This window comes from Thalassophryne amazonica, chromosome 14 (assembly GCF_902500255.1).
Source record: "Thalassophryne amazonica chromosome 14, fThaAma1.1, whole genome shotgun sequence".
NCBI lineage: Eukaryota > Metazoa > Chordata > Actinopteri > Batrachoidiformes > Batrachoididae > Thalassophryne > Thalassophryne amazonica.
In genome coordinates, this window is record NC_047116.1 from 38,660,888 (window position 1) to 38,676,400 (window position 15,513).

At 38.4% G+C, this 15,513-nt stretch overlaps 1 protein-coding gene across 1 annotated transcript in view; it reads right to left on the reverse strand.

Moving 5' to 3' along the window:
* LOC117525342 (receptor tyrosine-protein kinase erbB-4-like) overlaps nt 1-15,513 on the reverse strand; it is a 1,053,282-nt gene that overhangs the window by 345,677 nt on the left and 692,092 nt on the right. The window contains exons 8-10 of the mRNA XM_034187180.1: nt 10,730-10,843; nt 8,893-9,019; nt 7,009-7,082 (exon numbers count right to left, since the gene is read on the reverse strand). Of these exons, the coding sequence (XP_034043071.1) occupies nt 7,009-7,082; nt 8,893-9,019; nt 10,730-10,843 (315 nt within the window). The remainder of the gene's footprint in view (nt 1-7,008; nt 7,083-8,892; nt 9,020-10,729; nt 10,844-15,513) is intronic.

A 15,513-nucleotide genomic window follows, 5' to 3' on the forward strand; every position in this document is an offset into this window, starting at 1 on the left:
TAGTGCCACCGTCTCTAAGTCGTACAACATAGCTGTTCTCACTACTGTCTTGAAGACTTTCCTCTTCAGTCTTGCTGATATTCTTCGGTCACAAATCACTCCTGCCACCTTTCTTCAGCCACTCCACCCTGTCTGCATTCTCTTCTCTCACCTCTCTACCACACTTTCCATTACTTTGTACAGTTGACCCCAAGTATTTAAAATAATCTATTTTCACCACCTCTACTCCTTGTATCCACACTATTCCACTGGGCTCCCTTTCATTCACACACATGTACTCAGTCTTGCTCCTACTGACTTTCATTCACCTGCTCTCCAGAGCAAATCTCCATCTCTCCAGGATAGACTCAACCTGCTCTCTACTCTCACTACAGATCACAATGTCATCTGCAAATATCATCATCCATGGAGACTCCTTTCTGATGTCATCTGTCAATCTGTCCACCGCTATTGCAATCAAGAAAGGACTCAGAGCTGATCCTTGGTGTTTTCCCAGTCCACCTTGAATGAGTCTGTCATTCCTACCGTGTATCACATTGCTGTCACATTATCCTTGTACATGTTCTGCACTACCCTCACATACTTCTCTGCCAATCCAGACTTTCTCATACAACACCACAACTTTTCTCTTAGCGCCCTGTGATAAGCTTTCTTAAAATCCACAAACACACAATGTAACTCCTTCTGTCTTTCTTTATACTTCTCCATCAGTATTCTCAGAGCAAACATTGCATGTGTAGTGTTAATTCATGGCATGAAACCATATTGCTGCTCACAGATCTTCACCTGTTTTGTAAGCCTAGATTCTACTCCTCATTCCCATAACTTCATGCTGTGGCTGATCAATTTTATGGCTCTGTGAAGTCACTACAGCTCTCCACACCCCCTTGTTCTTAAAAATAGAAGCCAGCACACTTTGTATCCACTCCTCAGGCATCCTTTCCCTTTCCAAGATTTTATTAAACAATCTGGTTAGAAACTCCACTGCCATCTCTCCTAGACATTTCCATGCATCCACTGGAATGTCATCTGGACCACCTACTTTTCCACTCTTCATCCTCTTCATAGCTGCCCTCACTTCATCCATACTTCATCTTGTACTTCCTGATTTAGTCTTGCCACATCATCCAGCCTTTTCTTTCTCTCATTTTCTTAATTGATCAGCTCCTCAAAATATTCCCTCCACTTTCTCCACACACTCTCCCCGCTTCTCAGCCCATTACCATCTGCATCTTTTACCACCCTAACCTGGTGCACATCCTTTCCAGCTCTGTCCTTTTGTCTGGCCAGTCTGTACAAGCCCTTTTCTCCTTCCTTCCTATTTTTCTAGTGTGGAAGGTTCCTGGTTCAAGCCACCCCTGCCCAAGTTAAATTTGCTCTAATTGTGGTAATAAAAAAAAAATAAACAAAGTGGTGCAAATTATTGGTTGAGCTAACAGGATTAATTAATGGAATAGTTTTGACTGTGTTGAATGCTTGGTCTCCAAAGTAAAGGTCAAACAATGGCAACATCCACTGGATTCTCTGACCTGTGACATATGTTACCCTGTGACATGATAACTAAGCATGTCACATGGTACAAGCTATTCCTTTTTAAAACCTTATTAACTCAAGCAATAATTTGCACTTTTTACCAAAATCAGGGCAACTTTAACTTTTGATCCTTGTACAAACTGAAATTGACCTTTGTCACCATTCTTGCTGTTTTTACCCCATAACTTCAGACAAATAATGTGGATAGTTTTCAATATGATTGGAGCATCTTTTAATTTTGACCCCTGAGTAATGCTTCAATGGACCCCTACCTGGCTGCCTACTGAAAACTCAAGTGACCAATCTTATTTTCAAAAGAGTAATGTGTAAGGAGTATTTGTCCTGAATTTGTTGATTCTATCACCAGTTGCAGGATTCCTCTGTAAATATTCTGTTATCTGCTGCACTACCAGGTCAGCAAATACAATGGAAATGCAATAATTTCGGTAAAACTGCTTCATTGTACACCCTGGTCCTGTTCTCCCCATTGTAAATAGTGTGTGTGTCCTGCTTACAATGTATATAGAATTTCTTCTATTTTTCTCTTGATTTGCCATGCTAAAATTGCAATTATTTCCACTTGAATGCTGATGTCACACTGGAATTATTTTCCTTCATCCACTTCTTAATATGGTGTGCTACCACTCTTTGACATTTCATTGAACTCCACCAAATGGTTTTCGGAAGAGTAGTGCTTTTCATGTTGGTGGACAGATGGACAGGCAAATGAACAGACAGCGTGAATGCTATATAACCCACAACCACATTTAATTTAAAAATAAATTCAGACCTGTTGTTACAAGCTGATATTTGGACTAGTTGTATTGTCTTGATTTTGGTGTCGGAATTATCTCACACATACAAAACAATTTATCTTCTACTTTACATCTCAGTGAGTTTAAAAACAAATACTTGACTGTGATTGTTTACATTCTGTTATCCTTGTCTTATACATGTAAAATTATACATGTACAATGGCTGTTACAGACAGGTAGAAAATTGTGTAACACAGTTTCTTGGATTGCTATGTGGATGGTGTAGTACAATGTGCTGTAATGGCAATCAACACTTCCCCAGCAATATTACATGAGTTATGGCTCAATATGGGCATAATAATGTTTGTCATTACGGTAATGAGAATGACAACTTTACGAAATATATAATAGCTCCTTTGTGAATATATATATATATATATATATATACATATATATATATATATATATATATATAAAGAGATTCTTCATCATTTCTAGATTATGATTATTGTTTTCATTATATGCCATTTTTATTGTATTCCTTTGCCTTACTGTAGGGATAGAATCCTAAAATACATTAAAAGGTAAATATATATATTAGCCAATAGTCATTTTGATATTTCTCCATCTTGTACTCTGCATGCTCCCTGACTATTTCCCCAAACCTCATGCTGTGGATTTGAACATTGTGACTGCCTTTTAGCCAAAAGCGGCTGGGCTGCACTATCATTAGCATTGTGGACACTAATTGTCTTAATGACAAAACCTGTGGTGCTCAGGCACATTGTTGCTTTGCCAAAGTGCTCTTTGGAGACTGAAGGTGTTTTCTAATGGAGTTAACAACCTGGAGCCTTTTGCACACTTGTCTGTAATTCTCTAATACTCATTAAAGAGCACACAATGTGTACTTTTAGGAGATTATACCCTAAAAGGGAAACTGGGAATATTTCTTGAGTAAAGAGATACCATCGTTACTTTTTGGATGTTGCCTGGTGAAGAAGAGAAAATGAAGGCTTGGGATAGGATTGCTAGTTTTAATTTTTGGACCAACTATACAGGGAATATAAAAGACAATCATAGTGCCTTGTCAAGTTGATGTTCAGCAAAAATCAGGGTTGCATAAACTAATGGAAATCATTAACTGACTACTCTGGTGCAACGAGTTGTGGACTAGTTGACTCCTTGATGACAAATCTTGACAATGATTTCAAACTGAAATTGACCTTTGTCACTATTTTTACTGTTTTTACCCCATATCTCCATAATATTCAGTCATAGATAGTCCCAACTAAACCTTTTTGGATTCTTTATGATCAGACAAATAATGTGGCATACCTTTCAAAATGATTGAAGCATTTTTTTTTTGACTCGTGTAATTCTTCATTGACCCTTAGCTATAGCGACCACCCTGGGCTGGCCATCATACATTTTGGGGTAGGCCATGATGTACTGAGGCTGGATTGTTTTTAGCCCCCTTAAGTGGTACTGATTAGATCAACATTAACAACTGACTCATGGACTAATTAGTTTTTAATAAATGTTAATTGGAAAAAAAAAAAAAGCTATAGAACGACAAGTTGAAAACATATCATTAACACTGGGTTTTTAAACATGGCCAAAACTCAATGTCTAAATACAAACGCCTTAATATCAAGTCAGAGAGACTTGTAGAAACCTACCGACTAGTACAGTCTCAACCAGATTTCCTGTCAAATTGGTTGAATTTTGTGTTGGGCCTTCTGTCACTTGGTCAAAACAGCCAAACAAAACCACAAAACTGGCCACAGCCATGCTGAAAGCAAAAAGTATCAATAGCAAATAATGTTGCTGTATTTTGAACATTTGCCAGACAAAAAAATCTATTTCCTGGTAAATTATATCGACTTGGCGGAAATATCCAGGAACATCTGAAAGCTTCCTTCACTGAAATAATCACAAACATGATGCATTACTTGCTTGAATGTGGAATCATTTCTGCAAAAGCAACATTGCAAATACCTGGACAGACTGCTCTCTGTTGTTTTTAAGCAGAAATAATTACAGGAAAATATCAGGTAGCAGGAATTTACATACAAGGGAGAGAGCCACATCAGTGCAGAACAGATTACACCATGAAGCCTTGTAAAGAAGAGAGCTGTGAACTCAAAACCAAAGGTTAAGTGTAATAAAGCTGTGGTAAAGCTTTTTCCCACTTTGAGTCTTAACATTGACAAATCCACTATGCTAAATGATGCTGGTGGACTGCCCATCCTTTGGATGAAAGTTAACCTGATGATAAGTTTTCAGAGAAGCTCGACTGCCAAAGTGACGGAGAGAGAGAGAGCTGTTGGAGGATGAGGAGGAGGAAGAGGAGCTCTCCTCCTACATGGCTCATTTGAAAGCTAGAGCAATGCCAGTTGTGACCTTGGGGTCACAGAGGCAGGTCGTTTGCTTCTGTCAGAAGTCACATTCTTCTGACAGCTCAGAGAGATGACAAGCCGAGCCGATACGCCTCTCTGGCCACATGGTGCTTGGCTTCTGATTAAGCTTATGCCTCCACCACCAGCTCTAAGCTCTGCATCCTTAAAAATAAAACACAGCCCAACATGCTGTTTTAAATTAAATAGCACACTAGCTTTTCTTTTGTCATGAGTTGCATTACAAACCCTTTTACCCTTATCATTACCATTTATCCAGAGTAATCAGGCCTTTATTACATATGCAAGGCTGTGAATAGGTTTAAGGAAGAGTAAAGAAAACTAGAAACTCTGTAATTCTAAATGTTTCGCAACAGAAACCATTCTTTGAAATAATGGTTTATCAATTAATAACATTTTCATTCTTTTGCCACAAAATTATAGATTTCCTGCTTGCAATATCCGCTGAACGTCACAACTATCTTTGAATGGCGGAGAGAAATTTACCAGTGCCAGGTAATTAACCCATTGGTCACATTCGCTAGAAGAGACAGAGACAAAGTGATGAGGCGCCATTCCTTTTCAATGGGTGTTTAACAGTGACAAGAGAAATGTGGCCACTCTGCCGCCAGCTAGGCAAAATAGACGAGAAGCCTATTTTATGCAAATGTTGAGCAATGCAACATGGCTACTGCCAATCTAAGTGAAAGCAGTGTGAAGGCAGTGTGATGACGGCATGTTGCTTGGTTGCTTGAAGAATTAATTCAAGATGGCAGAATAAGATCACCAACAGCTATATTTCTAAACTAATCTAATCCAATATGTTTGCCATTTTTCCCTTATATTTTGTAAAAATTTAGCGAGAAATAAACACTAAAAAAAAAAAAAAAAACTTTCTATAACTTCATAATACCTCTAAAGAAATTTGCAAGACATCTTACTGAGATGTTAGCAAGCTAACTAGCGATACAGGAATGTCACCGTGATACGTTTTACTGAAACAAATCAATTGAAGTTTTGTTCCGTTAAGCACGGAGCAAAATCTCAAAGTGACATTGACGGGTTTCCCTCTCTTTATAATCTGCCATTAAACATTGTGCACAAGAATGGAAAGTAACCACAAGCAGAGCAGAGTGTGGGAATGCCCATCAAGGGGCAAACGCTAACTGCTTGTTGCCCTCATTTGTAGCTAATCTGACAGTAGAGTCGATTAAAATGTTGTGTCGTCTCCCCATTTCCAATCAGAAGAGGTAAATATTGCGCCATGCCTCTTAGATCTTAGACATCACCTTCATCAATGTTTGACAGGTAGGTTATCATGTTAAGAGAAATAACATTGGAAATAGTACGCGCGCTGTCAATGCATCATCCACTCATACATTGGCTGGCTCCAAAAGAGAGTCACCCCTAATAGATGCCCATGTTAAAATGCCTAACTTTACATCAGAAATTAAACCTATTTACAGTTTGGTGCAAAAAAAAAACGTTTTCTGTATTCCCTCCATTCATGTTAATTGTAAAGGGGTAAATAAATTTTTCTATAACCCATCAATATAACCCATATTAGAGGCATAGTAGAGTGATAGCTAGCATGTGCCAGTGGGTCCAAGCAACCACCTGCAAGCAGATGCTGCTGGCAGCTGTAGACATGCCCGTTTGTCCTTTGTAAGTATTTTATTACACATCTCCACTGGGTGATATCTTAGCATTATTTAATTTGTATGTTTATACCATTAGCACTCATTGGCAGGTATTGACAGCTTAATGATGTTGGTGCCACTGCTACCAAGGCAAAATGTTGTTCATATTTTTTATTACCTGCACCTAAGCCACCTATTACGAAAGCCAGTCCATGAAATATAATCATTCACCCAAACCAAGGTTAGCCAATTAGCCCTAGCTTGTTTGTTAACTACAAAATGAAAGGCATGTTCAGGTGCCATTCATCAACGCCAGATCACATCAGTCTTACCCACACTCCATTTCTTTACCCATTTATGAGTTTGCCAAGAGTGAGGTAGATTTACACCCTGCCAAGATGGTGATATTTGGAACAACTCCATTTCATCTTCAAACCTACTTCAGGAAACCTATGGGTGCTATCACGGAGGGTTTGTCAAGCATACAGTGTACACAGTCGACTTTTGAACATAAACAGTTGGGTTAACAGATCATGCAAGTTGGGTCAGTACAAAACCGCAAAGCATACTATATTTTGAAAAGCCAAATTTACTTCATGAGTTTGTTTTTATGTGGCAGTTTATTTTGGTGTGCATATGTAAAAAACACAACCTGTACAAAGGTAAGAATGTAACATTACTTACCTGTGATCTCCCGAACGGTGTGGAATATATTGAGCTTTTCTGGGTCCAAAGCTTCAATGTTGTGATAGACGTCCCTATGGATGATAACAAGAGGAAATGGATGATAAAAGGCAAAAGGAAGGAAGAACAAAGTGTCTGCTTTTTGTACTGTACAGATAAGAGACATACAAAGGGTTTTTTTCTTAATAATGACTATGAAAAAGCAGCAGTAATTCTCTTGGCTCTGCAAAACAGCCTGAGGGGGTTGACAGACTTACTTGGGCAGCGTAAAACAACAAAGACAACTCATTGCCGGCGGCACTCACCAAGACTTAGAAAACAGGACTTATATTTGGAAAATGAGTAGATATTAGGAGAGAACAGGATATTCCTACCATGCAAGAAGTCTTTTTTCTTGCTTCACTGACAACAAAGCACCTGAATTTAAAAATATGTACATCATAAGCTACATACATTGCACTACCACTAATAGTGGGTGACACTAATCATTAGCATTAGCCTCAGTTAGCATGACTTCAAATGTTAATGATATATACTAATTGGGGTTAATGTAACAGAATATATACTACCAACATATGGTAAAAGCAGTTAGTGTGACTACATTTTCTAATGCTAACCAGAATTAGCATTTGCTTCAATATGGTAAATAGTTAAAGATGTTTATGTAATGTTCAGTATGACTAGTAATACAATAAATATCCAGAAATTCTGTAACTCATGGAAAACATTCACTACTGATTAAATGATAAAATCACATAGGACTGTGCATAACATATTTGTAGGAACTTTTCTGAAAAATCATTTTCATTATGAATCAACACAAAAGAGTGATTAAGACGGTTACTAATGCATAAAGTAAATCTGACACATATGAACTTTAAAAACACAGACAATGTCTGTAAAAATGACATTTATTTCTTCACAAAACACAGTTTTAGGGATAGAAAAACATTAACTGCATTGTTATGCAAAAAAAAAAAAATAAATAAATGAATAAAATAAAATAAAATAAAAGTCATTTTTGTTTTGTTTGAAATCTAGGCTGCGGCAATCGACCTGTACCGAAACACTAAATTTGATTCAAATTCAAATAAAAGGGTCATTGCCTGAATCAGTGAACACAAAATTGCAAATTCTTGAATTTCCTATTTTCAGCCAATTGGGGTTTTCACATATCCCATAGTCCCTTGCGTGCCAGAGAGTCGCTGCAGTCAACACAACATAGAGAATCCACACAATGACAGTTGTAAATTAATATTATACTACAAAAATTTATTTTTTTATGCTTTTTGTCACATTAATAAGAGACTGCTGCATGATACCCTGAAAACTTGCTAAAACAATTATAACAAATAATCCGTGTCTGCTATGTTTAATCTGCGTGGAATTTAATAAGCACAAACCAAATTTCAGACATATTATATATATTAGTCTGGAACAAAGAGGACAAACAGTGTTGTAAAGAACAATAATCAAGACGTTAAAGAGCAAACTTCACTTTCTCCCAGAACGACGTGATCAGGAAGCGAGCGTAGCTCACAGCAGCTCCCATTGAAAATAACGGAGAGACAGCCTGTGATTCTCGCATGTTTACATAAAATAAACACAATAACAACGTCTAAAAACCCTGAGAATATATTCATGAGAGTTTTAGGCACAATATAAAAATAGTTTTATGTTGCGATGTTACAGCGTGATCAGAGTGTCTCAGTGCAGTTCTCAGTGTTACTGAGATCTCGTAGTGCAGCGACCATCTCTGAGGTTTTGCGGGATTTGAAACCTGAAAAACCTCAATGGAGGAAACTATTTCTTCATGGCTCCCAATAACAACTCCAGTATGTCAGTCCTCTTCTATCATTCTGAATCACTATTCATAGCACTCACCCTTTAATGCCAGTAATGAGGAAGACCAGGTTGCCATTGATTTTTGTGCAGTTCACAAACTTGTCGATGTTGCTGGAGTCTACCGTCTGAGCTGTAAGCAAGCTGGCTGTACCAATACCGTCACATGCTGAAACACAAATTGACAATGTAGTTTTTTTATACCCTGCACTAAGATGGCTAGTGGCCAAAACACTTCTTAATTAAACCACTAGGAAATACAAAAAAAAACAAACAAACAAACAAACAAACAAACACCTTTATCAATTCAATACTTGCAACACTTCAACATGTTATCAAATTAAATTGTTATATGCATTACAGGATATTTTTCTTTTTTGTATTGACCAAGTAGGGTAATTATGACACCTGCATGGCCAACAGACCTGGACTAGCAAGATTTACACCTGCACAAGCATTGAGACTTTCTTGATGCCCAGAGTGAGGATGAAAATAGCTCATGATTGTCACAAAGGATGACTGATGGGTTCATAGAGATTTGTGGTAAAGTACTGGTATATTTGCTAGTCGCTGGTTCTTTTATATTTGATGCTATAATTATCCTACCACATTAGTCACTAAAATAGCTTAGTTGCTTGAGAGTTAAAGTGAAGCAGAAAATAATAAAATAAAATAAAATTAGCTCTAATTTCAGACAATTTCATTTAAAGCTAAATATGATGCAAGTTTCATATTTTTTATTATTTTGTGTTGTATTTCATGTCATTTAATGTTATGCATAGATCATGAATAATCTTTAAAATGTTAAGATGCACTAATTTTAGATGGATATAGTGTTTGCTGCTTTGTCCAAAAATGTACACATAGTAGGTTTAATGTGTGAGCAGCAGAGAGTGTAAATGTACACTCATTTCTAATTTATTTTTTAATTAAACGTTTTTGCATTGGGTGCATTCACTCCGCATATGTTTTTTTTTTGGGGGGGGGGGGGGGGGGCCGCTAGTGGTGCAACATGTTGCGCCAGACCATCATTTTGTGGGTTTTACGTTTGTTTGATTCATGCACAAATTATGGCATGTCATGAAGCACCACTCTGTACAGATTAAGTCATCGTAGGAAGCATAGCTATTTGGCGAGAAATCATGGCGAGAAACCCGTGAAATCATGCACCAATTTAAATAAAATGACAAACTAATAACAAGCAACGCAATGCAATAAGCTGGTGCCATTGTCTTCCTAAATGCACATGCCACATGCTCTGACTTCATACGGGGACAGTGATTCAACACAAATGTGCACTTTTGCATTTAGGTTTCCTAGTTTGGAACAAAAAAGTAAGTTAACCAATCCCATTTATTTTTCCAAACTTTCTACATGGAGTGATGCAGGCCGGTTCACTGTCGTATGTTGTTCACTCTAAGTGTCCTTTACGCAGTCTATGCTCACACACAGAGCAGGCAACTGAGTTTACAACAGAGGAGAGAGAAAAAAATGAAACAAAGTTATTTAAAAAAAATATTTTTGAACATTTTAAATGTGCGGGCCGCCCCCTTATATTCAAGAATGCCCATCACTCCCAGGGACATGGCACATATTATATATTGCATCCACCCTTATTAATGTTGCATCAACCGTATGCAGGTATTTTTTTTTATATTTGCAAGTATTTTCTGCATTTGCTCATAGTGTCTTAATTTGGCAGTGTTGTGGCCTCTCGTGGCCACCGTATTTCCCAATGCAAAATGACACAGGCTTCCTGGCACACCTGCTTTTAATAGCTTTGGCATATCAGTAATTACTGCTTCCTTCAATAGTTACAAAGAATTAATAATAAATAAGCAATGAATGAATTCTAATTGCAAACCAGGCTTCAGTTTACCTTTGGGACAGATGTCAGTACACGGAATGCACATCTTAATGTGATTGTCCTCCACTTCCATCTTGTTACTTGGACATGCTCTCACACAGGAACTGTGGTCCACCACGAAGTTATCTGGAAAAGTGGCACAAAATGTCACATGCAGATTGTTGTTATTTGTCACACATGAATGCAAATTAAGTGGCGCTCAGTGTGAGGAATGACAGAAGAAATGCTGAATGTCAGTCGGATTTACTTTGAGTTGTGCTTATTTAAGCAACTGAACAGTAGTAATGGGTACATCATTGCATATAAAACATCCACAAGGATTTGTTACATATATTTTCTAACAATTAATTAAATACATTTTGTTTAACTTGAGCAGTTCATATATTCAGGATGGAACCTGTTAGGTTTTTGAATATGGAAAGAATTGAATGACATTCAGCCTGCAGGCTTCTTAGTCCCTTGCACACTGTGGAAAAAAGTAGCTCATGTTGCATAAAATTAAGCGTGACCCAATATTCAGAGTAATAATTAAATCAAAGTGAAAGTGACTCACTCAAGAATTTATAAAATCATGTCGACACACAGTACAGTAGACACTATTAATAGTCGAATAGTCTGTGCAAAAGGGAAAGGGCTGGGGGGAGACAACCACAAGTGTGACTTAAAGCTGTAAAAACTGTAGCACAGAACATGGAATTTCATTTTTATTGCTAAAAAGTCCATAAAGGGGTAATTTGCAAAAAAACAAACAAACAAAAAAAAACTTTAATCTACCTTTTATGGTTTCAAGCCATGATGGCCACCAGATATAGGTTTTGGAAATGAAAAAGCACCTCTCAAGCAACGTACATACATATCAAACTTATACATATGTTAAGAGGTTCCCAAATGATTTATTTTGAAGGGCCATGAAATAATTTGAGTGTATGGTGCAAATCCATTGGAAGCACGTCCAATGACACACAGCTATTTGTGCAACACAAAATCGGAGCACAAATTAAAGTGCTTTTGTGACTGAGACCAGCGAGTTGCTGTGCAATAGTAGGCAGTAAACCTCGCTCCCCAGCAGCTAATAGGACTCTATATAACGGCTGAGCGCACCTTGGTTCCATTTAGAGTGCAAATTTGGTTCCATACATTTGGTACCATTGCACTCTGCACGCACACGTTCTCATGCACGCGCCCACGTGCCCACACATGCTCGCGCACGCACATGCACATGTGCGCACAAAACAAATCCTCTGTGCTGTCTGGAGGCTGTTAGCAGGGAGAAAGAAAGAAAAGCTGGACTCATTTCTGATGTGATTTTTTTCGCTGCACTTAGGATGTACACAGTCTTTTTTTCATAGTACATGCACGCACAAGCACCGACAAGGTTGTGTGTGTGCGCGCATGTGCTGGGGGACAACGACTCTCCCGAGACATAATTTGATTGTGCTAACTGATGCTGCTAATTCTTGTAACATACACACAAAATCCACTCTGCTGTAAGCCATCTGGATGCATGAAGACCTGTTCACATGAAATGCTGACGTGATTTTTGGCTGGACTGAGGAACTACACAAATTATTTATTTGTTTATTTTTTTTAATGGAAGTCCGAAATCAGTGCACAGCATCACTGAACTACACGTTACAGTGGAACACCAAAATGTAAGTCCCTTTTCTGTTGTTTATGAATGAATAAAATATCAAATGACAAGGATCTATTTTAGCTGTTATATAAAACAAATAATGAATGTTTTACATTGTTTCAATGGAACAAATATTTAATTTGGTGAAAGCTGGAACATACCATTCGCTTCATTGAATGGTATGTTCTTTCACTGGAATATTGGCATGTTCTTTCAATGGAACAAATATTTAATTCGGTGAAAGCTGGAACATACCATGGCATGTTACAGCTTTCACCTCATGAAATATTTGTACCATTGAACTCATAACATTCATTATTTGTATACTGGCCACAGGGCCAAGGCCCAGGTATTTGGCCTTCTGGTTAGAGTGTCCACATCCCATGCTGGAGATCATGAGTGGGAGGAGTCATCACACACAACACAATGAAGAAGAGAGAGTACAGTCGCTAGACTGGACATGAAGGAATTGGAGCACTGCAAAAACGGTCCCTCTCAAAATAAGTCAAATAATCCAAAATCTAGCCACATTGTCCTGTATTAAGCAAAAAAATCTGATGCCAATGGAGTAAGAAAAATGTACTTGATTAGAATTCTCAAAACTAGCAAAATGTCTAGGCACTGAATAATCAAACTGTGCCTTAAAACTAGACAGAATTCTTATTTTAAGATTAGCCTCTGTCTTAAAATAAGGAAACAGTCTTGTTCCTTTGCTTGGATGATTTGAAAGCCATTGTCTTTCCTTGTTACTGGTTAAATACAGCTTGATTTTAGCTGGAAAAACTTATTAAGAAAAAGTGAGATACATTTTCCCAAAATAAGACATTTTTTCTTATGTAAAAACTGCTTGACAAGATTATCTTTCTATTTAGACAAAAATTAATTACATTTTTCTTTTAACAAGTCTTTTTTTTAACTTTCTTAGAGATCAGATTTTACAGTGAGGACACTATTAATGAAGAGCCTGTTCTGTCACTAATATAAAATCAACCAATCAAACTGTCAAGTGTCATTCCCTTTAAGATGGGAGCAAGTCAGTCAATTGCGCGTTGCGCATTAGTCAGCAAACGAGACATAAAGCTGGAAGAGTAGTGACTCTCATCACACTTGGATTAACACTTGTTGCATCCACTGATGTACATGCACTTTGTAGGTATGGACTTCAGACAACTTTATTGATCCCAAAAAAGGGCAATTATGTTTACACTCCAATTACCTCAGACAAGATACAGCAATTAATCCACAATTATTACTTGTTTACCGTAATAATGGCACACATCAAAATTAAAGACAACACATATACATTTGACATTGTTTATGTGCACCAAACTTGAAGCAGTCCGTCATCCAAATTGAGGCAAAGTGGGTGAAGGCCGCTGCAACTGTAAGTCGCACCGCCAGACCAGCTTGAGAGGGGACAAGGCCTGCCGCAGGGAGGGAGGGGCAGAGAGTGGTAAGAGGAGAGGCGGGAGCATGCTTTGGTCCATGTGTAAGTCTATCAGTTTATTGTCCTTGTGGGTTGAGACAAGAATGGAGCCAAATAGTCTCACCAGAGCCTGGATAAATTCCTCTGGACGTAAACAGAGGGCAATTAACCTTGATGCCTGTAGTGTTGCAGCCGAGCAGTGAAAAACACTTTTTTTATAGATCTACTCACTCAGCCAAATCCCAATTATAAATTAAGAATATTCCTAACTTTGAATTAAGAATATTCACCGGCCTCCAAAACCTTCAGCTTCAACTGCAAGGCACGCATCAGCTCCAAGGTGTCATCCAATTTGCGTCTAAGTTCAAGAGTCAATGCAGTCTGAGAATGCACTGCCTTGCCCACCTCGTTAATCATGACAGGCAAGCGAGGGGCCGTGGTTCTTGATGCCGCCGTCTTGCCAATTTTCCGGTAGATCAGGGCAGCACATAAGCCAAAAAGTACCAGCCCTGCTACCATAAGACCAAAAATGAATAGGTCTTCGACGTCCTCCACAGAGAAAGGCGCCAAGCATGCCACACACCAGGAACTCCAGGAGTTGAGGACATAGCCCGCAGGATACGTTCCATCTGGGCAGGCATGATCCCCCGGTCCTGACCTTCTTGTAGAAAAAATGGTGTCAATAGCGTTCAGAGACCAGCTGATCAATTCCATGGTTAATCCAATAGTAGTCCAATAGATCCAGAATCCAATATAGTTTTGAGGAATTCACAAGTCTGGTGAAGTAGGGACTTGAAGGTTAAAAGCAGAGAGATAAGGGAGAGTGGAGGAGATGCAACCGCCCTCGTCGGAGTCCCAAGCTGCACATGGTGAAGCTGTTTCAGGGACATCACGCGTAGATTCTTGAATGAAAGGAAGCGCAGGTTACATACAGAGACCCTTTGCCTCCAAATGCACTGTTGTCCGGTCTATCTGTGATTATTGGTTGTAATGCGTTTTTGTATAAGCAAGGTTGTTACACATCCTAATAACATATTATTGACACTCTATGGCCCTGTTCACACAGAAACAGGATTAGGTGTATCCCCATAGCTTTTGCATCATATTACCATTTCATCCACATGGAGATGGTATTTTTGGTGGCCAAAAATTATACTTTTTGAAAATGGGTCCCAGTGTGGATAAATCTGAAAATACCACCCCATCTGGACAAGCAATGCACCACTTTACTGAACGATGATGTCATTACCCCACCTCTCTAACCTTCTTGTTGTTTACAGTGGAATTTAACAAACTTTTTTGTCTTGGTGGATCATTAATGGGATTTATTTCCGTAGCAAGTAGAATGCTGAAGAGATGACGGATGGCTGTGGTGAATGCTGATCCTGATTAAAAGGAGCGCTGTGACAGTTATTTTTTCTTGTTGGTGGGACAAAGTGCTGGCGTGCTCTAGTTCAAGGTGAGAACCACACTTGGAGCAGACAACCACAGAGGGACTAAACTATTTCTAGACAAGGGTGTCTTATGTGGATAACAGTTTTCGTCAAGCTGTGAACAGTTTTGATATTTTAAACAGTATAAATCGCAAATGTATGAATGGTCGGGTGAAGACCTCACTGATAAGATGTATGGTAAATGGTAAATGGACTGCATTTATATAGCGCTTTTCCATCTGCATCAGACGCTCAAAGCGCTTTACAATTATGCCTCACATTCACCCCGATGTCAGGGTGCTGC